This window comes from Staurois parvus, unplaced genomic scaffold, assembly GCF_062004578.1.
Source record: "Staurois parvus isolate SC_StPar_1 unplaced genomic scaffold, SC_StPar_1.0 ptg000047l, whole genome shotgun sequence".
NCBI lineage: Eukaryota > Metazoa > Chordata > Amphibia > Anura > Ranidae > Staurois > Staurois parvus.
Genome location: NW_028317843.1, coordinates 4,072,946 through 4,096,324, shown reverse-complemented (window position 1 = coordinate 4,096,324; position 23,379 = coordinate 4,072,946). Strand labels below are relative to the sequence as shown.

The window sequence follows — 23,379 nt, the reverse complement described above, 5'->3', positions numbered from 1 at the left end:
CTTGATCAGCATTGTCAATAACTAAAAATGCATATTGGCAGGAAGCATTTAAATTATTGGGAAAGGGGGTGGTTACCTGTTCTCATGATTAGTTGATTAGTTGATATGTTCTTAATGCATACAGTCCTTGTTATTCCATTTGTAAGAAAAAAATACAATTTTAAAAAGCAACTTTAGTTTATTTACTGAATAAACTGTACTTTTATTTCAAGCATAATATTTTTTATATACACTGCATTTCACATTCCCAGTGTAACAAAATGACTTTCGATTTGTAAAACTGCTCCACACTGAATTTTTTTTTCAATTTTCCTGAAAATGGCCATTTAATAAAAAAAAATGTTTTTACTCATAGCTTAAAAATTTCCAGAAATTTGACATATTAACATACAGCTGTGAATAATCTCCGTGAAGTGTCTAAAACGTATAATTTCTATGATCGTCAGCTCCCTCTAGCTGTCATCATGCGGTATTTTCCTTAAGTACCACAATAAGGAAAATACAGCATTATGTCCACTAGATGGAGCTGACAATCACAGAAAATAGGCATATTAGGCACATTATTGAGATTATTTCCGACAGCTATGAGGCAATTTTTTTTTACAAATAGACTCAGAATACTACTTTCTTTAGACATTTGAATACATAATTTGATACAGCACAGTGGCTTAGTGCTTACCATGTCTGACTTGCAGTACTGGGATCATCAGTTCAAATCCCAACCATAACACTACCTGAAAGAAGTTTGCATATTCTCCCTGTGTTAGTATGGGTTTCCTCCCACACTCCAGATATGCTAGTAGGATAAATTATTTATTTTTATTAGTTATTACAGGTAATTATATAGTGCCGTCCGTTTACGCAGCACTTTACATATATATTGTACATTCACATCAGTCCCTAACCCTCAAGGGGCGTACAATCTAAAGTCCCTAACTCACATTCATACACATACTAGGGTCAATTTTCCCTAGGTTCACAGCTAAGCATTTTCTGCAGTGTTTTGCAGAAACACAGTACAGTCCATTTAACATGATTTCCTATGGGACAGGTTCACATCTTTGTGTTTTTTTCCTTTTTTTGGAAAGGGTAAGTGACTTGTTTGAATGCAAAACGTTGCATTTTTGGTTCTATAGACTTCAATGGGAACGCTGCAGAAAAGCATGCATTGCGATTTTACAGCATTTTTGATGCGTTTTGCATTTTAAATCTGCCTAGCAACAAGAAATATGAAAAAAAGAATGAAGAAAAAAAAACGCAAAACACATCCTGCATAGCTGTGAACCTAGCCTTAGACAGGATCCAATTAACCTACCAGCATGTCTTTGGAGTGTGGGAGAAAACCAGAGAAAGAAGAAACCCACACAGTCACAGGGAGAACATGCAAACTCCAGGCAGGTGGTGCCGTGGTTGGGATTCAAACCAGCCGCCCTAGTACTACCAGGCGGAAGTGCTAACCATTTAGCCACTGTGCTGCCTAATTGAGTGCTGTCTGAACTGGCCCATGTATGTGAGGTAGGGGACCTCTTAGAATTGAATCCCCTTGAGAGCGGGGACTGAGGTGAATGTACAATACTGCATATGTAAAGCACTGCGTAAATTGTTGGCGCTGTAAAAAAATATCTGTAATCAATAAAACATAATCATTAACATTACTGGACTTGGCCTTCTTTCCTGGATTCAATCTATATTTTTATTATTATTATACAGGATTTATATAGTGCCAAATGTTTGCGCAGCGCTTTACAATATAAGGGAGACAGTACAATTACAATGTATTTCAGTACAGAAGGAATAGGAAGACCCTGCTCGTGGAGCTTACAATCTAGAGGGCATATGAGGTATTTTACATTTTATACCCATGAAAAAAAAACATTCGCCCAGCAAAGGAAATAGCCTAACATTTGTTTTTTACTCCATTTGCACAGAACAAATGTACATGCACTTTCACTGGGCGACTTGCTATCCAGAATTTTACACCCCTGTGTGTTTTATTATTGTAAATTTTTATTGAAGGCCAAAGCCCGTTTTTTCATATCAATATTACAACACTTTTGGTGTAAACTTTGCAGTGAAAGAAGAGGCCAAAAACAAACAAACAAACAAACAAAAGAAACATAATTAGACAGCATGGTAAACTGTACATTACAAAAAACACAAGACAACATAAACCAGAGGTTTGATAAGTAAAGACGTATCTGAGCTACACAAGCGGGGGGTGGGGAGAGGGGAAGAGGAAGGATCTCTGCCAAAGGGAGAGTGATCCCATGGTTCCCAGATAGATCGAAAGTGACCTGAATAATTACCCAATAGGGCTGTAAGATATTCCATTTCTCTGATTTCAGAGATTGCTCTTAAAAGATGAGTTAGTGTGGGGGTATCGACTGATTTCCAAAGTTGTGGTATCACCCGTCAAGCAGCTGTCAGAATATGTTTGCCCAACCTCTTAGATTGCTTAGAAATACCCCTAAAGGGTAGCCCCAAAAGATAATGTAGCGGACCTAGGGGAAGGTTAACATTGAGTAGTTGCTCCAAAACCATTTTAACCATAGCCCAATAACCCGCAATCTGTGGACAAAGCCAAAAGATTTGTGCCATGGTGCCTTCTCCCCCCATGCACCTCCAGCACAGATTCAGGTTGATCGCATGAAGCACTACAGGGGTCTTGTACCAATACCCCTGTGTGTTTTACATAATAACATTCCCTGTTCTCTAATATTCTCTAACATTTATATCATTTTTTTCCTCAAAAGTAAAACTGACCTAAATGCAACTAATTTCCCAAACTTTATTTGCAGGGATCTGCTGGGCTCGCTAATGTTGTTGCTTTCACCGGTGGCTTTAATGGCACCTTACAGAATGCCTTTAATTTCACTTTGGACTTGGCTCCAACTATAACCAGAATCAGCCCTAACATCAGCAGTGTTCTGGGTGAGAGCATGCACTTCATTCCTTTTTATTGTATATTTTATTTGTCAAGATTCTGAAATCAAATCAGAAGAAATGATTCCTGTTAATGGAAGCTTAAACAAGTGTATATACAATTGTCTGCTTTTTTTACAGGTAACACAAGTCTGACTATTTTAGGAACCGGCTTTAGCAGCGTGTCAGCAGACAACACTGTGTTCATTGGAAAATCATCCTGTAAACAGATAGAATGGACGCCGACAAGCATTACATGTGTCCTTCCTGCTCTTCCTCCTGGGACCTACCCAGTCCTGGTTCATGTGACAAAATGGGGATTTGCAGTTTCCAGGTACTGTGGCAAAAATAACATTGTGCCTTGTGCTTGATGCACAAATGTAACAAACAAGAGGTCCCTGTGCTCAGATCCCAATAGCTAGTACATGCATTTATACATCAGGTGCTAAAGGGGTGTAACCACATATTAACACTAGAAATTCTGAAGGACCCTCTGCACACTGGTATATACCCTTTCAAGCAAACTATGCAATAAATAGGGATATTTAGTTCACAAATATTGCAATACATGCTTAAGCTGGCCAACTGCGTCAAAGTAATCCCTCTATGGCCTGTCCTACTCTGCCTTGCCTACGCAAATGCTACTGTGGACACAATGCTACCATAGGGGAATAGACACAATGGGGAGAGCTACAAGGTTCAGGTCTGGCTACTGACCCAACAATACAACAAACAAGAGATCCCTGTGCTCAAATCCCAACAGCTAGTGCATGCATTTATCCATCAGGTGCTAAAGGGGTGTAACCACATATTAACACTAGAAATTCTGAAGGACCCACTGCACACTGGTATATACCCTTTCAAGCATAGTCTGCTTGAAAGGGTATATACCAGTGTGCAGAGGGTCCTTCAGAATTTCTGATGCACAAATGTGTCTTATTCCTCTTAGCCCCAATTCACACCAGTGCGGTGACCGGCATTTTACTGCATTGTAATATGCCAATCACCACTAGGATACAAAGAGAACATTTTTTTTCCAGGTGTCCTATTCTTACTGTGCTACAGTGATCTGTGATTAAATGCAGACATGCCGCACTAGACAGGATCGTATGTCACTGTACAGCAGTGCAAAGCATTGAGTTGCTGCACAGTAACATAAAGTGTAACTTTTGTACACTTCAAATAAAGTTAGTACAAAAGTTTTTTTTTTAAAGAAAGGAAACTGTGTGATGTGCTGATTGCTGGTGCTTGTAGTTGTTTTATTTTCTTCTTTGGGTCTTGCTAAAAGCTTTTACTTTTTTTTTTGTTTACAAACGATTTTATTGTACATGAGTAGACAGTAAAACAACAGCACAGTATGAAAGTGATATTGTCAACAAAAATAAGGCATATTTGAAATGTACAATACATAAAAGTATATTAACATAAAAAAGAAGATAGAGGAAAAAAGGAAGTTATGAGTGCATGAGATACATAAATGATAAAATAGATTGAGTGATACATCTATCAACAATACATGTCAGCCAATCTTTACCGGGGATGTTGTCAATCATGCAATAAATGTCTACAATCCTTCCATGACTCCCATTTTTTATCGTATAAGTGCATCTTATCCAGTAGGGTATAATGAATACGCTCCATAAGCATTACAGCGTCAATTCTGTGTAAAACGGAGTCCAAGGGTACAACATTGGACCGCCAATGCAGGGCAATGGACCATAAAGTGGCAATACATAATGTATGTAGCAATCTCAGAGTGGCATCAGGGAGCTTTTACTTTTTAAATCACTTTTTCTGTCACATTTTAAATATCATTTTATTTTCTTCCTTTCCTTGTCTTCCTTCAGTCTGCTAATTAAGAGGAGGGGTTAATTGGTCACAGGTGCTACAGGTACTATATAACTTGCTGTAGAGCTCCCTCTGAGCTTGCTCATTCTCGCCTGTATTTTGCTTGCTAGACATTTGATAAGTGGAGTTATAAACCAGAGTGGAAAACAGGAGATATAAACCAGAGTGGAACCAGATATAAACCAGAGTGGAAAACTGATACTTTCTATTAATATTGTAACTGGGATAATGAGTGCTAGCGGGGTGGAAGGTTTTGTGCAGTGCACAGAATGCCACATGTATGCAACAATGGAGCAACATCTCCATCTCCAGGATGAATACTGCTGTGACAGATGTGAGCTGGTTGCCCTTCTGAAAACTCGCGTTAGAGATCTGGAGGAGCAAGTTGCAACACTGGGCAAAACCGATAACCTTGAAAGGGGTCTTCTACTCTCTGAGCAGGTAGCTAATGGGATTGATGTGGAGGGCGGAGGGGCTAATCAGGGTTGTCAGGTAGGAAGATGGGCTACTGTAACGAGAGAGAGTGGTAGGGGCTCACAGAAAAGGAAGGCTGGCCCTTGGTTTGTGCACCCAAACAGTTGCCAAGTTGGGTGAAGATGTGGGGGTGGCAAGCTCAGGGGTGGCAGCCCTGGATGTCACTGCTATCCCTAACAGCTAGGAGGGAAGACCATCTGGGAGGGGTGGTGAGGGTAGTGCAGGACAATCTAGATAGCTGGTGGTGGTAGGGGATTATATAATCAGAAGGACTGATAGAATAATTTGTCGCCAGGATCGCCTCAACCGAATGGTTTGCTGTCTCCCTGGTGCCAGGGATCGGCATGTGGTGGACCGGGTTGATAAATTACTGGGAGGGGCTGGGCATGACCCAGCTGTCTTGGTCCATGTTGGAACCAATGACAGAATACATGGAAGGTGGAGGCTCCTTAAGAATCAATTTAAAGAATTAGGCTGCAAGTTGAAGGGAAGGACCTCCAAGGTGATATTCTCTGAAATATTACCTGTGCCATGAGCAGCTCAGGAAAAACAGGGAGAGATTAGAGAACTCAATGGATGCCTAAAGACATGGTGTAAGAGGGAAGGATTTGGGTTTCTAGAGCACTGGGCTGACTTTTCATTGGGGTGCAACCTATATGTTAGAGATGGTTTGCACCTAAATGGAAGGGGGTCTGCTGTGCTGGGGGAGAGGTTTATGGGAAGGCTGGAGGAGTATTTAAACTAGGATCGAGGGGGGAGGGAGAATTAGATTATAATGGGGTAGACAGATCAGACAGGGGTCAGTACTTATTGGTGGGTGGATTGGGGAAAGATGGGGGGAAGGCTATGGCAGATGATAAGAAGGTTCCCATGTTACAAACAACCATTGGAATTAGTACCATTTGTATGAAAATAAAAAATATGCAAAATACGTGTGCAAAAGGTGCACAACATTAAAGTGTTTGTTCACCAATGCTAGAAATCTACCAAGCAAAATAGGTGAGTTGGAATCTTTGGTGCATGAACAAAACTATGATTTAATTGGTATTGCTGAATCTTGGCTTCTTTCTTCACATGACTGGGCCATAAATATTCCTAGCTATGTTCTCTTTCAGAGAGACAGGATAAATAGGAAAGGTGGTAGTGTCTGTCTCTATGTGAGAAGTGATCTCAAGAGTGTGAAAGAGGGCCTAGTTGATGGAGAGTGTGATGAGACTGAGGCATTATGGGTGGAACTGCACATGGGGGTGCATACTGCAAAGGTAATCATTGGAGTTTGTTACAGGCCTCCCAGTGTTAATGAGGAGGTGGAAACTCAGCTCTTTGCAAAGATCGCAAGGGCTAAGACAGTGATAATAATGGGGGATTTTAACTACCCGGAAATTGACTGGAGTAATGGTACTTCAGGAACAGTAAAAGGGCAAACATTTTTAAACCTACTACAGGACAATTTTATGGTACAGTTCATAGAGGCCCCCACTAGGAATGATGCTCTGCTGGAATTGGTAATCTCAATCCATGCAGAGTTTATTATGAATGTCCATATAAACGAACATCCGGGTAGCATTGACCATAACATGATTTTATTTATTGTTAGCTGTAAACAGCAAGCACATATGGGAAAAATAAAAATGCTCAATTTTAAGAGAGCAAATTTCCAAGGCTAAAAGCTGCTCTCCAAGACTTAGACTGGGAGGGGATATTGGAATCAATGAACACAACACAGAAATGGGAGTTCTTCAAAAAGACTGTATGTGAACACACTGCAAAATATATTCCCATGGGCAACAAGTTTAAAAGGCTAAAAATCAAACCTATGTGGCTTACAACCAAAGTTAAAAAAGCTATAGATAATAAAAAAAGAGCTTTTATTAAATATAAAAATGAAGGAACGCTATCATCATTTAAGCATTACAAAGAATATAACAGAATATGCAGAAAGGAAATAAAGGCCACAAAAATTGAAAACGAAAGACAGATTTAACCACCCCCCACACCCCATATAAGGAAATGATGGGCAGGCTGCGGTTCTCTCATTTTGGGAGGACATTATATGACGTCCTCCCACTCTAGCTTCGCATGCGTGCCCCGGCAATCGGTGGTGCGCTGTGTCACTGGGACACAGCGGATCACCGATCGCAGTAAAGAGCCAATGGCGTAGGCTCTATCATGTGATCAGCGGTGTCCAATCACAGCTGATCGTATGTAAACCGAAAATGGTGGTTATTGGCAGTCCTCTCCTCATGCTGACAGTGCGTGAAGCGAGGAGAGCTAATAATCAGCATTCCTCAGAAAGAACATGTACACTGATCACTAAGGCACTGATCTTCAGTGCCCTGATGATCAGTGTAATCCCTATCAGTGCCATCCTTCAGTGCCTATAATTGCCACTTGTCAGTGCCCATCGATGCCACATACCAGTGCCCATCAGTTCAAATCAATGCCACATATCCGTGCACATCAGAGCTGCCTTTCAGTAATGCCTGGCAGTGCCGCCTATCAGTGCCAGTCAGTGCCACCTATCAGTGTCCATCAGGGCTGTCTAACAGTTGCATTCAGTGCCACCTATCAGTGCCAGTCAGTGCTGCCTATCAGTGTCATATATGAGTACTGCCTTTCAGTGCCCATCAGTGATGCCTGTCAATGCCCATCAGTGCCTCCTCATCAGTGCCACCTATCAGTGCCCATAAGTGCAGCCTATCCGTGCCCATCACTGCAGCCTCATTGGTGCACATCAGTGAAGGAGAAAAATTACTTATTTAGAAACTTTTATAACAGAAACTAAGAATTTTTTCGTTTTTTTTCAAAATTTTCAGTCTTTTTTAGTTTGTTTAGCGGAAAAAACCCAGCGGTGATTAAATACCACCAAAAAGCTCTATCTGTCTCAAAAAAATTATAAAAATGTAGTTTGGGTACAGTGTTCCATGACTGCTCAATTGTCATTCAAAGTGCAACAGCGCTGAAAGCTGAAAATTGGCCTGCGCAGGAAGGGGGTATACAGTAATGCAGGCCATAGATGGGTCGAAAATCGGCCGATTTTTCGGCCGAAAATAAAATCGGCCGATTTTCGGATCGTTAGTGGGCGATTTGGTCGGCCGTTTTTCGGTATTTTGGCCGTTTTTTTTTTTTCGGTAAAGTTGGAAAAAAATCGGCCGAATTTGTCGATCGGCCGATTTTCGCGGCAATTAGTGGGCAAATCGGCCGATTTTTTACCGATAAAAAATCTGCGCATGAGCAGTGACCTGCAAGAGGAAGACAAAAAGAAGAAAAAGAAGAAGAGGAAGACGATGAAGAAGAGGATGAAGAAGAAGAAGAAGTGGAAGAAGAAGAGGATGAAGAAGAATAGGATGAGGATGAAGAAGAAGAAGAGGATGAGGATGAAGAAGAAGAGGATGAGGATGATGATGAAGAAGAGGATGAGGATGATGATGATGAAGAAGAGGATGAGGATGATGATGATGAAGAAGAAGAGGATGAGGATGAGGAAGAAGATGAGGATGAAGAAGAAGAGGATGAGGATAAAGAAGAAGAAGAGGATGAGGATGAGAATGATGAAGAAGAAGAGGATGAAGATAAAGAAGAGGATGAGGATGAAGAAGAAGAAGAGGAGGATGAGGATGAAGAAGAAGAAGAAGAAGAAGAGGATGAGGATGATGATGAGGAAGAAGAGGATGATGAAGAAGAAGAAGAATAGGATGAGGATGCAGAAGAAGAAGAGGATGAGGATGATGAAGAGGATGAGGATGAAGAAGAAGAGGATGAGGATGATGAAGAAGAAGAGGATGAGGATGAAGAAGAAGAAGAAGAAGAGGATGAGGATGAAGAAGAGGATGAGGAAGAAGAAGAGGATGAGGATGAAGAATAAGAGGATGAAGAAGAGGATGAGGATGAAGAAGAAGAAGAAGAAGAAGAAGTAGGGTGAAAATAAGAAGAATTCCAGTCCAGCAAAAAGTGTCTCTGCAGAGAGCTCCGCTATTTCTGACAGTTCTCTGACAGTTCCTTGACATTTACAGCGGTTGAAACATTGTATCTATTTGTTTCCGAATAAAAACATCTGTATCCTAAATGGAAACAAATAGATACATTGTTGCAACTTCTATAAATGTCAGAGAACTGTCAAAGAAATAGCAGAGCTCTCTGCAGGGACACTTTTTGCCGGCTCTAGACGGGTAGAAAATCGGCCGATTTTTTTTACCATTGATGGTAACGTCGGCCACTTGAACAACCGATTTTTCGTTTTTTAAAGAAAAATCTGCAGTTTTTCTCCCCATCTATGGCCTGCATTAGTGCGCGGTAGGCAAGTGGTTAAAGAAGGGCTGAAGAGACTTCACAGCTATGCCAATTACAGTTATAGCAAAGCACCTTTCTATTTTACCTGCACTATTTCTTCTTAGCCCCTGACAAAGGTACTATGTTCTGAGTGCTGTAATTGGCCTGCCAGTTTTTGTCTGTTTTCTGCATGCTGGTGGGCAGACACCTTGGTCAAAGTAGTGTGGCTTTTTTTCCCATTCTTTTTGCATTAGGAGTAGACAGCCTTATCATGGTGTTCCCTCTTACATACCAGCAATACTAAGCATTGTATTGATTTTTACAGTCATACAACATCTTGCATAGCAGGGACAGAGAAGGTTAGTTAAAAGGCTGTATATAACTATACAAACGGGACCTTGATATGAGTTTAATGTTTCTTCTGGCTTCACTAGCCGAATGTTAGTAATAAAGCCCAGTACAGTCAAGCTAAGGAGGTCAACAGTGCCAGCCTTCGTATTTGTTTCTGTACATGTTTTCTTTAACTTTTCAATCTGCTGCACAACAGAAACTGGGCTGAGAGTGTGAGTGGCCACACTGTAAGACATAGGCACTTAGTATTGCATGGTGCTGTCATATTCTCATTATTTAGGCACTGGAGGCTGGAGTGGTAACCCTGTAGACAGTTTACAAAAGGAAAAGAGTTCAGAGTAGACCTCACTAGCACAGCACACTCCTAGTGCAGTCTCCCCTAAAACGTCCCAGAGCCCCATCGCAATCTAACGATATGCACGAGAGCCTCGGCTCTCCCGGGTCTCTCCCTCCTCATTGGCGGAGACAGCAGCGGTAGCCATTGCCTCCCGCTATTGTCGATCACAGCCAGTGAGGAGAGATCAGGGGTGGGGCCAAGTCATGCTTCGTGTGTGAATGCACACACAGAGCAGCAGCTCGAGAGTAAGCCTGCTCGAGCGCCCCCGTTCCTGCTGCCTATGGAGTGACTAGGCAGGAGGGAGGGGCCTGGAGCAACAGCGGGGGACCTGAAAAGAGGAAGACTGGGGCTGCTCTGTGCAAAACCACTGAACAGAGCAGGTAAGTATGGCATGTTTATTTTGTTATTTATTTTTTTAAAGCCTTTAATATCACTTTAATGGCTTTTGGTCTGATTTCAGCATTGAGGCATCAATAAAGTACATTCTAAATGTGAACAGCATCTCTCCACAATATGGATCAGTGTATGGAGGATCTCAAGTCACATTCACAGGATCTGGATTCACTAACACACAAGATATTCTTGTACAAATAGGTAAGTTATTACACTGTACTAAGAAAAGTCTTGTTGCATGGCAGAGTTTTACAGCTGTAGAGAATTCACAATCTGTAACCAAACGAAAGATCCAGTGCAGATAAAGCAGCCCAAAAGATCCCACTGATAAACAGATTCATCACCACTTGTGTGCATGACAATCACAAACTGCTTACCAGATCCTCAGACCTCAAAGAGAAGGAGGTCTGGTGACACATTGAGGGAAACGACCCAAATGGATGGATGGATAGATGAGAACCTCATGGTATGTCAAGCAGAACTTCCCAAGTCTACACCAGCAATCCAGCGAGATAATCTGACTCGGGGTTGTATTAGTAACAAACAAGAGGGAGAAGGTCTCTCATAGTGTAGTATTTAGAACCACAATTTAATTAAAGTGTTACTAAACCCAGGACCCTGCATTCACTGTACCTGGTCTCCCACAGTACACACAACATGGAAATTTAATTATTTTAGTAAATACCCACATGGAAGAAAAATATATTTTAAAAATAGTATTCCCAAATATATTGCCATAAATTTGAAATACTACAATTTTGCCCATGTATATACTGCGTGTTGAAATGATATATATATATATATATATATATACTGTGTGTCTTTAAAAATACAAAACTACATTTTTGGAATGCATTTACAAATATATGTAAAAGTGTATGTTTAAGTGACTTTTTTGTATGTTGAAAAAAAAATCTGAAGAATATTTAAAAAAAAAATACATATTTCTTAAATATATTCTTCAGATTTTTTTAACATATAAAAAAGTAATTTTAACATATATTTTTACATATATTTGTAAATGCATTCCAAAAATACAGATCTGTATTTTTAAAGGCATACAGTAGATTTGAAATGTATTTTTAAAAATATTTTTCATATATTTTGTAATAAAAATGCATTTCAACATATATATATTTTGAAATATATTGAATATGGCCAAAATTGTAGTATTTCAAATATATGGCAATATATTTGGGAAGAATATTTTAAAAATATATTTCAAATATATTTTTCTTCCATATGGGTATAAACTGCTAAATAACTTCTCATCAGCAGTTAGTCTTGTGACTTCAGCAGAACACTGTTTAAAGCTTGTAGGAGGAGTTTTCTTTCTGCTCTAGGAGGATGTGAAACCCCTGACCCTCTGTCTGGACAGTGCTGATTGGTGCTGCACTGATCAAATGCACTCTCCCAAGGAAAAAAACCCTCTAGCAATATACACCAAACTGAGCATGTGCATGTGACCACATATTTAGTCTGTATCAGGTGGACATTTCAACAAGAGGAGGGGCAGAGAAGAAAGGATTAAACATTCTTTTTACACAGTGCAGAGGATTAACCCCTTAAGTTCCACAGTGAGTATAACAAGCATGCTTTACTGCATATACAGACTGATGTTGCTGTTCTGGATTTAGTAACACTTTAAGATAAGAAATGCTACCTACAAGTGTAATAGGTAAACCGGCCTTACAATCTCAGTTTGCCTCGATCAACGGACTCCGTTGCCCCAGTGATGACATCCTATTGGACAAAAGTGTTTTTCTAGAAGTGTTTTTCAAGCTTCAGAGTTTAGGAGCACAAAAAAAAAATCTTTTGAGGAGTTTTTGGGAGCATTTTCCTGGCAGAAAAATGACCTGGAGGAAAAATTCCTGAACAGCATGGAACAAAAACCATACAGTTACTATCACTATATTGATGATATTTTCATCATATGGACAGAAGGTGAAGAAAACCTAAAACAATTTTACTCATTGATCACCACTTTTCATCCATCAATCAAACTAAAAATGGAATACTCAAACACACACGTCAACTTCCTAGACACCACAGAATACATCAGGGATGATACGCTTCACACCTCAATATACAGGAAACCCACTGACAGATGCAACTACCTCCACAGTTCCAGCTTCCACCCCCAACACACAAAACGTGCCATCATACACAGTTAGTAAATCAAAGACAAATTCTCCTGCGCTCTAGGACCCCGATGGGTGGCAAATAGATGGAACCAGACCTGGAAAAATCGTCCACCAATGCATATAGGGTTGTGCGGCTCCAAACAAGGCTGTGGAAGCCCAACCAATACTGCAGAACGAAATGAAAACGAGAAGCGCACCAACCTTGCGCATTACCTCAGTAACCAAAATGTATTCATTATAAAAATATACTCACAAACAGCGAATAAAATCAGGCATGTAAGTCCTCAAAGGGACTTGAAGATAGCGTGAATCCGATCGAGAGGATGGATATTCAGTACAGCTGACGCATTTCGAAGGGTGTCTTCGAAGCTCTGATGAAGAAGGGACACCCTTCAAAACGTGTCAACTGTACTGAATATCCATCCCCTCGATGGGATTCATGCTATCTTCAAGTCCCTTTGAGGACTTACATGCCTGATTTTATTCGCTGTTTGTGAGTATATTTTTATAATGAATACATTTTGGTTACTGAGAAAATGCACAAGGTTGGTGCACTTCTCGTTTTCATTTCGTTCTGCAGTATCATACACAGTCAGGCCATCAGATACCACCGAATATGTTCTGACCCAAGAGACAGAGATAAACATCTCGGGACACTAGCAGACTCCTTCCATAAGAAAGGTAACAAGGACAAAACTATCAACACCAGCATAAACACAGCCTTGAGAACCCGAAGAGAAAATCTACTTCAGTACAAAGAGAAAAAAACAAACAACCGTGTACCTCTAGTAACCACATACAACCCAGCACTAGAAGGGATAAGAAAAATAATCAAACATTTACAACCCATCATAACAGAGGATGGAACTCTGAAAGAAATATTCCAGCAACCCCCAATACTGGCCTTCAGACAACCCCCCAACCTCAGAAATAAACTAATCAGTAGGAAACTTCCTTCTGATAATGATGTCACAAATAATGGAAGCAAACCCTGCAATAAGAAACGCTGCAAACTGTGCAACCAAATCAATCCATCAAAAAGTGTCAGACACTCAAAAGGGATCTTCAATATCTCCGGATCATACAGCTGCACCTCCAGTAATGTCGTGTACCTTATCTAGTGCAGAAAATGCAGAAAAGGATCTTATGTTGGCGAAACAGGACAGAAGTTGCAAACAAGGATGAATTTGCACAGACATACCATCAAGGAACATAAAGAAGATGACCTTTGCACACCTGTAGGACACCATTTTGCACAACCAGGCCACACAATGGGAGACCTCAATGTTTTAGTTCTTAAAGGAAATTTCAAATCCATTCAGGACAGAAAAACTTCTGAACTAAGAATGATAATTCTATTTGACACAAGAAATAAGGGCCTGAATTTGGACATGGAATTCCTCACTCATTATCCAACATTTTTATGACTATTAGCTGCAGCTTGACTCCCTCTGTGTGAGTGTAGTATCCCCACCGCTCCTCGCTTTTTCTGTATCTTATCTCTAGCCTCCTTTTTTTTTTTTTTTTTTTTCTTTCATCTCTTCTAACATTCTGCTAACTTTGAGTAGTACTGCTTAGACCTTGAAGGGGACATTCCCCGAAAACTTGTCCTCAAAATTGTATGTTACTGCAAATAAAAAAAGTATCACAGACAGTACTCAATTGTTCCTGGCAGAAAAAAAAACCTTCTAAAATGCTCCTAACAGCTTTTTTTGAGTGCTTTTTTTTTCATTATGTAATGCTACTACAAGACGGCACAAAAAAGCTATTATTATGTTTCCATCTAGAGTTTTTTTTTGTAGTGTTTTTTGAGCTTGTAAAAACTGCCTAGTGTGCATGGAGCCTTATTGTTCAATGCTTTGATGTGAATACCACTATTTATTCTAATGCAGATATCATTCATAGTCCCGAAATACATCTCTGTGAGAGAAATGTGAACGCAAATGAATGATGACCATTTAGATATGTGAACCAGAAAGTTCCAAAAAGTTGTAGGAGCCTTGGGTCCAATCCCTGGTGAGCACTGTGTTGGTCCTTTTTGGAGCTTTTACAGGGTTATTGACCTTATTCCTCATTTGATAGTATGCAGGCCTAGTGACTGGCTGCTCAGACACAATCACTGCATCTTGGGAGAAAGGGAAGATGGTCAGAAAAGGTCCCTCACAACCAGGAGCTCCTATTATTTTAAAAGTCACTGACAGACAAGCAGAGTTTGGGCTCTGATGCTGCAAAAAGCAATCAAAAAATCACTAAGACTTTGTGGTTCATAAGGGGTAGTGAGAACCAAAAAAAAACATTCAAAGTGCTCACAGGATCATGGTAGGCTGCTCGTAACAGACAGGGCTAACCTCCAGTGGGTACCCAGCAGGTTACTAGAAAGAAACATACTAATAGGAGGAATTCCATACCAAATAATATAAGAGGCCAAAATTATTATTTAAATGAAATGTATTGGTTGCACTATAAAAAAAAGCCAATGCATTTCAGGGGCCAGAAAACACTCCCCCTTCATTAGGGCTTCAGTTAATGTATGAAACTTGATTGGACTCAAAATAGGGCTTTCCTATGTAATTCTATGTAAGGAAGTTACTAGCTGAACCAGGGGAGTTACTAGCCAGCAACATCTGTGTTGTGGGCAGTTAAGATAAGAAGGTGTGGAGGGGGGGGGGGGGGTGTTGAAGTGGAGTAAGTTATTAGGTATCAATGGGTGGAGAGTCTCTCATGAGAAACTGTTATGTTTCCCTGAATGGTCATATAAGTGACATATATTTTCTCTAGTACGCATTACCTTTATTATTATTATTATTATTATACAGTATTTATAAAGTGCCAATAGTTCACTCAGTGCTGTACATTACAAAGGGGGACAGAACATGTGACAGAACAATACCAATACAATGCAAAACGTGAGGGGATTGAGGGCCCTGCTCTTTCGAGCTTACAATCTAGGAGATATACAAAACTTGAAAGTTAACTCTTTGATGGAAGCTATTATTAATTGTTTTTGAATTGAAACCTTGATGTTGTTTTTTTTTTAGATGTTTTTATTTTTTTATATTTGGAATTTATTTTCATATTATTTGTCATACTCAGGCTCCCTCCCATGCAATATCTCTGCTAGCTCAGCCACTAAGTTGACCTGTGAGATTCAGAGACCTGGAAAAGTCTTCACTATCACCAACAATGGAAGCAATGCACGTAAGTGGAGTAGGGTTCTCTTCTTAAATATGAGATATCATGAAAATGATATTCCTTTACACAGCATGATCTTGCCTGTAATCTAGTTATTTTTCTTTCCTTCCGTTAAAAAATGTATTACGTTAGCATCATATATGTATATGCACAAATATCTCTCTCAACAATGTTTAATGATGACTCCTCTACCTTGACCCATATTTAGGAATCACTTTGCTTCTGGCACAGAGGGCTTTCTTTGGGCTGACTTCATGCTAATTAGTTTTCGATGATGTTAAATGATTGTTATAATGAATACGAAAACATTAATGTGCCAGTATGCTGACTGCTTAATATGCAAAGCTACCCCTGGTATGTACAGTGCATTATCAGAAGCCTGTGGAAAGCATTCTTTCATGCCAAATGAACTACAGAGAGACTGTTGGGTCCTCTGAGCGATCCTGTGCCCTTCCCATTTCAGGAGGAATTATATAGCTTAATGTCTTCGAGTTATTTTCACATATTAACAACTTAGCCTTAGTCTCTGAATAGTCAGTCTTCTGTGATCACCCTGCATTGTAGGTCATTGTGCTGTGTTTGTGTCCTCACCATTGACTGTATGATACAGTAAGGTAAGAGAGAGTGGCCACACAAAGATCTTTGGAATACTACTACATGAAATGTGACATTTGTCAACATTGGAACCCCCATAAACAAGAGACTTGATCATCACAGTAGAAAATGTGACAAAAGAAGTAAATATTTAATATTTACCCATCCCACTGCCTGAGCCTTGAATCTTGCAGAGTTTAGCAGGCCCAAAAATATTCAGAATCTGACACACTTCCAGGAGCTGCAGATCACTGACCCCCACTGCATGGTTCCTTCTTCCTTCCCTTTGTGTCACTGCTGTGTCTAGAAACCAGCAGGTGGAACCACAGCATGCAGCAGGGGGTCATGCATCTAACATTCCGAAAGTGTGTTGGATGTGGAAGATTTTTCAGTCATCTTAAAAAAAGAGCTCTCAGTGAGGAAAAGAGTTCATACTTTCCTGTCCTGTGGTCCTCAAGATCTGAAAAAGGTAAGATGACCAAAGAATCTTTTGCATCCCACACTTCCAGGAATGTCAGATTTCTTCCACACATACAGTGATTTAATAATGCAAGAGAGTATATGGTTGCTTCTTGGTTTATTTTGTAGTGGTCACCATTCCTGGATGAGTCCTGGGGGGAGGGCCACTGGTAGTATATTCTTGTACAATTATCTTCTTTGTTGTGAATTCGTCTTTGCATATAATAACATCATTTTGTTTTGTTTTGGGTTTTTTTAGAATATGGTGCTGGCTATGCTTGGTCTCCATCAAGGCTGGATATATCTGTAGGTGACACTGTAGTCTGGATATGGAATTCTCAGCCCTTAATAACGGGTATTGGATATAGAGTATTTTCAGTGTCAGATCCTGGCAACCTTACCTATGATGGCCATGCCTTCAACAGTGGTCCTAGAGTGCCATCAGGTTTGTATGCAGTTCATCCATTATAATAAAGTATCAGTTGTCTTTTTGACTGAATGGGGCATGATTTTGATGCCAATAGATATACTCAATAGCTGCAAAGCAATTCTCTATTTATAGCTAGCTAATAATCTTACAAATTTGCTGATTCTGGAATTCATAAAAGTGGCATGACTCTTTGTTTTTGCATAAATCAGAGTGGATATGGGTAGACCAGGACAAGAATTAAACTTGCTTCTGTTTCGGATAAACTGTTGCTGTTTTGTGATATTATAGTATATTCAGTACAACTTCACAATAAATTTACATGTTTCATTCCTTTAGAAATGCTGTAAGTACAGAAAAATGCCTGGTGATCCTGCCAGAAATCCAATGAGCTCCTCCTTCTGTTTTGAGCATATAACCCGATGCCATTGTTATACTGAATTCCCAAAGAGTGTTATCAGACCTGTCTAAGGCCCCACACACATTGGGTGTTTAGCCCCAGCACATGGTGCTTTGGTGTTTAGTTGCTAAATTACTGAGTCCCATTCACCAGACCTAAACTCAGAGTGTGCATGGGGCATTATTTCTCCTCCACTGGTCTACAGTAGTCCATCACTCCTGTCCTTTGTGTTGATTTATTTCCCAGATAAATAATACTGCTGCCTTAAGTCCCATATGTCTGCCACATTTTTATGTGGGGAAAGGGCTTTTTGAAGGTATAGTTCTGGGTGTCATGCCTACATAACAAACTAACCTAGGGACCCTTTTTACAATACTTATAATGATGTCACAAGTGTAATAAAAGCTGTTTCTTGCTACAAGGAAGGTAAAAGAAAAATACGAATGCTGGGGCATGCTATGGAGGGGGAGCGGGAGGTAAATCTGAGACATACTTATGCAAATCTAAAATATACCTAGCATTTAACTTCTGTTATAATGTGAATTGCATATTTGAAAATTCTGCATAGTTTGTATGGAAATGATTTAACAGTGTTTTCTTGTCTCAGGTGTCTTTTCCTACGAGTTCACATCTGCAGGAACCTATTACTTCAGTAGTGGTTATGTCAATGATGGACAGACATTATACATGCAGGGGGTGGTCTATGTGTCTTCACTCAAAGAAACCATCAGTGCAGTACAGGTGACAGTTGGAGGATTTGAGGCTGATTATGTACCAGGTAAGTAATTTTAGACCTACAGTAGAGTAGTATTTGCCTAGCACTGTTTACTCACACCACTAGATATGCTAGCTATAGTGAATTTGGTAGAAAATGACCTAAAGAGCCTTTTGCCAGTTCAGTATGGAACAAAGTGGCAGTGGACCTGTCCATTTGGAATGCCATGCTCCAATAAGAAAAAAGACACCCTGCAATCTGAATGAACTCAATTTACCTGGGAGGATCCAATGGCAATCCTGCTTTCAGGGTCACTGGAGCTTATAGAGAGACATTCTCTGAGTTAGATTACATCTTTAAGTACTATAATAATAATGAGGTATAGCACATTTTAGGCTAATGATGTCACACAAGGGAAGTGAAAGGAGTGCAAGCTTCCTGTTTAGAACCAGGTGTGTACTCTACAAGTTAGAAGTACACTTAGAAGTGATTATTTGAACTGCAAATTAGTATTAAGGTGAAGCAAACTGTCATTTCCCAGGGAACTCTGGAAATAGCAAATGCTAGCTTTGCTGTGGGTTCTAATAGCAGAAATCTATTCCTTTAACCCACTTCTTGTTGCAATACCATAATTTGGTGGTATATGAGATAAGATCACCATCTGCATATTTTTTTCCTGGCGTAGCTAAGGACTAACAGGGAGAGGCATGAACTTTTTTGCTACTAGAGTTCAGAATCCTTCTGCTCTGATTGTTTCTCTATTGTTTTGTGAAATAAGCCTATAGACATACCAGCAGACATTTAGATTGAATCTGTTTAATCATTTATGATAGAAATGTGTAAAAATATTGTGTGTATATGTGTGTGTGTATATGTGTATGTGTGTATGTATATATATATATATATATATATATATATTCAGACTTGTGTGCATAGTTCCTTGTTAAATTTATATTTGTGTGTTTTTGCAGCTCCCCTTTCACCTTCCCAAGCTGCTGACTGTGTTGCTCCAGAACCTAGTTGTCCACAGCTAAATGATAGTTCAGCACATAACTATTCTATCTGGTTTGGGTACTCCAACTGTTACTCACCTTCCATTACCAGCATCACACCATCCTATGGAACAATATATGACCCCATAACCATACTGGGATTTGGCTTCAGCAACCTCACATGTGCTAACCAGGTAACTAGTTGGAGGAAACCTAGAGAAATAAAAAGTTGAGTGTATGTAGCAAGAGGGAGAAGAGAGGAACTCAAGTGGGAACATTTTGTTACTCGAGTCACCAAGAAAGCGTTGTAAGAAAGCATTTTCTGCAAGATCTTACCTGACTTTTTATTTTTGGTTTTGGGTGAAATTCCCATTTACCAGAATATTATAAAGCTTGGATTTTCGCGTTGGGTGATACTATTAGATCCATGTTGGTAATGCAACTGAGCCAAATACATTTTTGTAGACTTGCAATCTTTACTCAATAATAAGGATAAGCAGGGCGGTTTGGACAAAATTTTACAGAAGGAGAAAGACCTCAATTTTACCCATTGAACTGTTTATGTGAAATTTACTTTTTTTCTTTATTTAGAGGGTGTGGGTGTTTTGAGGAGGGGAAGGGGTATGCATCTATGATAGTTTATTTTATTTCATGTTGTGTTTTTTTTTTTTTTTTTTTAATTGGTGTCTTTTTCCTTTGTATTTAATTATTCTGCACTGGTGTATTAAACTTTTTATTTTACCTTTTTTCACTGTCTGTGGTTTCTTTCTGTGCAAAAAAATATAAAATATTAAAGGATAAGTTCACTTTTTAGAAAACAAAATAATAAATGGTCATTTTTTGCAGGTAAAAATATGTGCAGTTACTATTTTTTTCAAGCCTAGAAAGCACTGCACCAGAGATCAGCTAGTGCCATGCATGACTCCTGCAAACTGTCAGTGTATCTGCTTGCCCTTACATCCCATACGGGCAAGCAGATGTAGTCTGACATGAAGACTCAATGAACTAACACAGTGCTCAACAGCGCCATAGTAGTTCATTTAGAACTACAAGCCAACAGTCGCAAAAGCTGTTGGGACTTATAGTTCATTCATGCAAAGAAATCTGTGAACGGCCGTGTGGGCGGAATGCTGTTTTCAAAAACTAACAGCTAGTATGGGAAATTCTCTTACTGCTGTCACAGGGAGGGGGGGGGGGGCAGCAGGCAGGGGCTGCAGTGGTGGGAACATGTTACATGTTCCACCCTAAAAATGGGTGTGACATGTAACATGTTCCCAAAGGTGAACTTATCCTTTAAAATGGTTGTAAAGGCTCAAGGTTTTTTACCCTTCATGTATGAAGATAAAAAACCTGTGTGCAGCACCTCCCCCCCCCCCCAAGCCCCCTTAATACTCACCACCCCCTCTCGATCCAGCGATGTGCACTGGACTCTTAGCTATCCCGAGACTCACTCTTCTTATTGGCTGAGACAGAAGCAGGAGTCACTGCTGTCAATCACAACTAGTAAGCCAATGAGAAGAGAGAAGAGGAGAGATGGTGAATGGACACACAGAGCAGCGGGTGCTGCCATAGCAAGCTGCTTGCTGTGGGGGCACCTGATAGAAGGGAGGGGACAGGAGAGCCTGTGGGGGACCAGGGAAGAGGAAGATCCAGGTTGCTCTGTGCAAAACCATTGCACACAGCAGGTAAGTATAGACATGTTTGTTATTTTTTTTTTTTTTTAAAAAACCTTTAAAATCACTTTAAGCCTAATGAGTGCTGTTTTTTGACACAATAACAAATCCGGGATATTTAAGAGGAGCTTCTGGAATCCTCAAGTGCTATTTAAACCCACTCCATCCTTAAAAGAAAAAAAATTAATTTTGCTTTCCCTATTGATTTGAATACAATTGAAAAACCGGCTGAAATCTCCAAAATTTCCCTGAAATTTTAGGAAAAGTTAAAATTTTCAATTTTGCTCTTTAATAATCAATAATGATCCAGAGGTGCACTCCAGGCACAATATGCTGCATGGTCCATACATCAGTACATGGAATGTCCCATGTATTATTACATTATCCAAGCCAGAAAGCACTTTACAATGAGATAGTCCCAGAAGGTAAACCCCAGGATGTTTTGCTTTTCACATAGTTATTCTTCTGAAGACATTAGAACTCTATTAAGAAGTAGAAATACAGAAAAAGTGAATTTGTCAAGTTGTTAAGCAATTTTTAGTGGGAATATCATCTTTGCTGCAAATCAAATTAAAAAAATATACTTATATCTATGTTTTTTAGGTTTCAGTTGGAAATTACCCATGTATAGTTCTGTCTGGTAATGAAACTTCAATAACCTGCAAGATAGATCCTCAGGACTCCATGAATATTGGAATTGCAGAACTTGTATCTTTAACATTGAACAACTATGGGAACGCTATCAATGCTATAAACCAAGAGATGGACAGGAGATTTGCCTTGCTGCCTCACATTGATACCATCATACCAAACAATGGCTTTGTCTCCGGAATGACAAGAATAACCATAGTTGGGTCTGGCTTTTCAAACAACACCGCCACCACCATAACAGGTTTAGGCTGCAGCATCGTCTCAATGAATTACACAGCCATTATTTGTGACACACAAGCCAGTTATGCGCACATTGTAAATGTCCAGGTGACAGTCAATGGATTTACAGCAGTGTGCATAGGAAGCTGCAACTTCAACTATACCAGCCCAATCACAGTGATTGCATCAAGCATTTCCCCAAATGTGGTAGGAAACACTTCGACCGTGTTGAACATTTATGGCAGTGGATTTGGAGCAGACATTAATGACATAGCAGTTTATATTGGAGATAGTTTGGCAGCCAGTGTGCTAGCTGTCAATGACACAGAAATTATATGCAGTGTAGATCCAATTCCTGCTGGTAACTATGCGGTTAAAGTTATCATCTTGAGTAAAGGTTTGGCTCAGGGCTCCTTGACCATAAATAGTCCTGCTACAGCTGTACTCTTGACACCATCTGGAAGTATTTTAGGTGGGACAGTTTTGCAGATAGAAGGTAATGGATTCCCTCCAAGGAATACTACAGTGCAAGTTGGTGGTGCCTCATGCTTTATTCTGTCAGTAACCCCTGGCAGTATCCAATGTGTCACTCCTGCAAGCTACACTGCCAAGAATGCCACAGTAAACATTTACATACCATCCGCATCCTATCCATCACTCAGCTATTCCTACTCAGAGGCGGACACCCCTACAGTAACGTCAATTTCTCCCAGCACAGGTATAATATTGTATATGGTACATAAGACAAATATAAAAATGTCAATTAGTGCATTTATGTGTTCATTAGGATATAGAAATATATTTATTAATCTAACTAATAGAGACACTTTAATCTGACTTGATTTTAGCTTCTCACAATCCATGTACATTGAGACTAGGAAAAGAAAGGACAGGTAATAATTTATGCTGATAAGGAACATCCTGACTGCAGCACAGAACAGATTGAGCAGAAGGATGGCTCACCACTCTACCCCTGCTGCTCGTAGTGTTTAGCCACAGTCTGGGGCAGAGATGGGATAAGGCTGAAATGCTTGACTATAGAAGGAAAAAGTCAGTTGATCGTGTTTGTTATTCTATCTGCAGGATTGTGTACATTATAGAACTGTGTGAACAGAAATAGAAATTTTTTTGCAATTTAAAAAAAAGCCTTAAAGGATACGTTCACCTTTGGGAACATGTTACATGTTCCAGCCGGTTTTAAGGTGGAACATTTAACATGTTCCCATAGCTGCAGTCATGCCACCGACCCCCTCCCTCTGTCAGATAATATGTTTCCCTGTACTATCTGTCAGATTTGAAAATAGCGTGGCTGTGGAGGG

At 39.8% G+C, this 23,379-nt stretch overlaps 1 protein-coding gene across 1 annotated transcript in view; it reads left to right on the top strand.

Annotated features, from left to right (window-relative positions):
• The window catches only part of LOC149470395 (fibrocystin-L-like), a 278,175-nt gene that overhangs the window by 134,787 nt on the left and 120,009 nt on the right, over window positions 1-23,379 (top strand). The window contains exons 32-40 of the mRNA XM_089664464.1: window positions 2,799-2,931; window positions 3,064-3,256; window positions 10,197-10,202; window positions 10,662-10,795; window positions 15,832-15,936; window positions 17,243-17,428; window positions 18,418-18,588; window positions 19,497-19,711; window positions 21,794-22,778. Of these exons, the coding sequence (XP_089520590.1) occupies window positions 2,799-2,931; window positions 3,064-3,256; window positions 10,197-10,202; window positions 10,662-10,795; window positions 15,832-15,936; window positions 17,243-17,428; window positions 18,418-18,588; window positions 19,497-19,711; window positions 21,794-22,778 (2,128 nt within the window). The remainder of the gene's footprint in view (window positions 1-2,798; window positions 2,932-3,063; window positions 3,257-10,196; window positions 10,203-10,661; window positions 10,796-15,831; window positions 15,937-17,242; window positions 17,429-18,417; window positions 18,589-19,496; window positions 19,712-21,793; window positions 22,779-23,379) is intronic.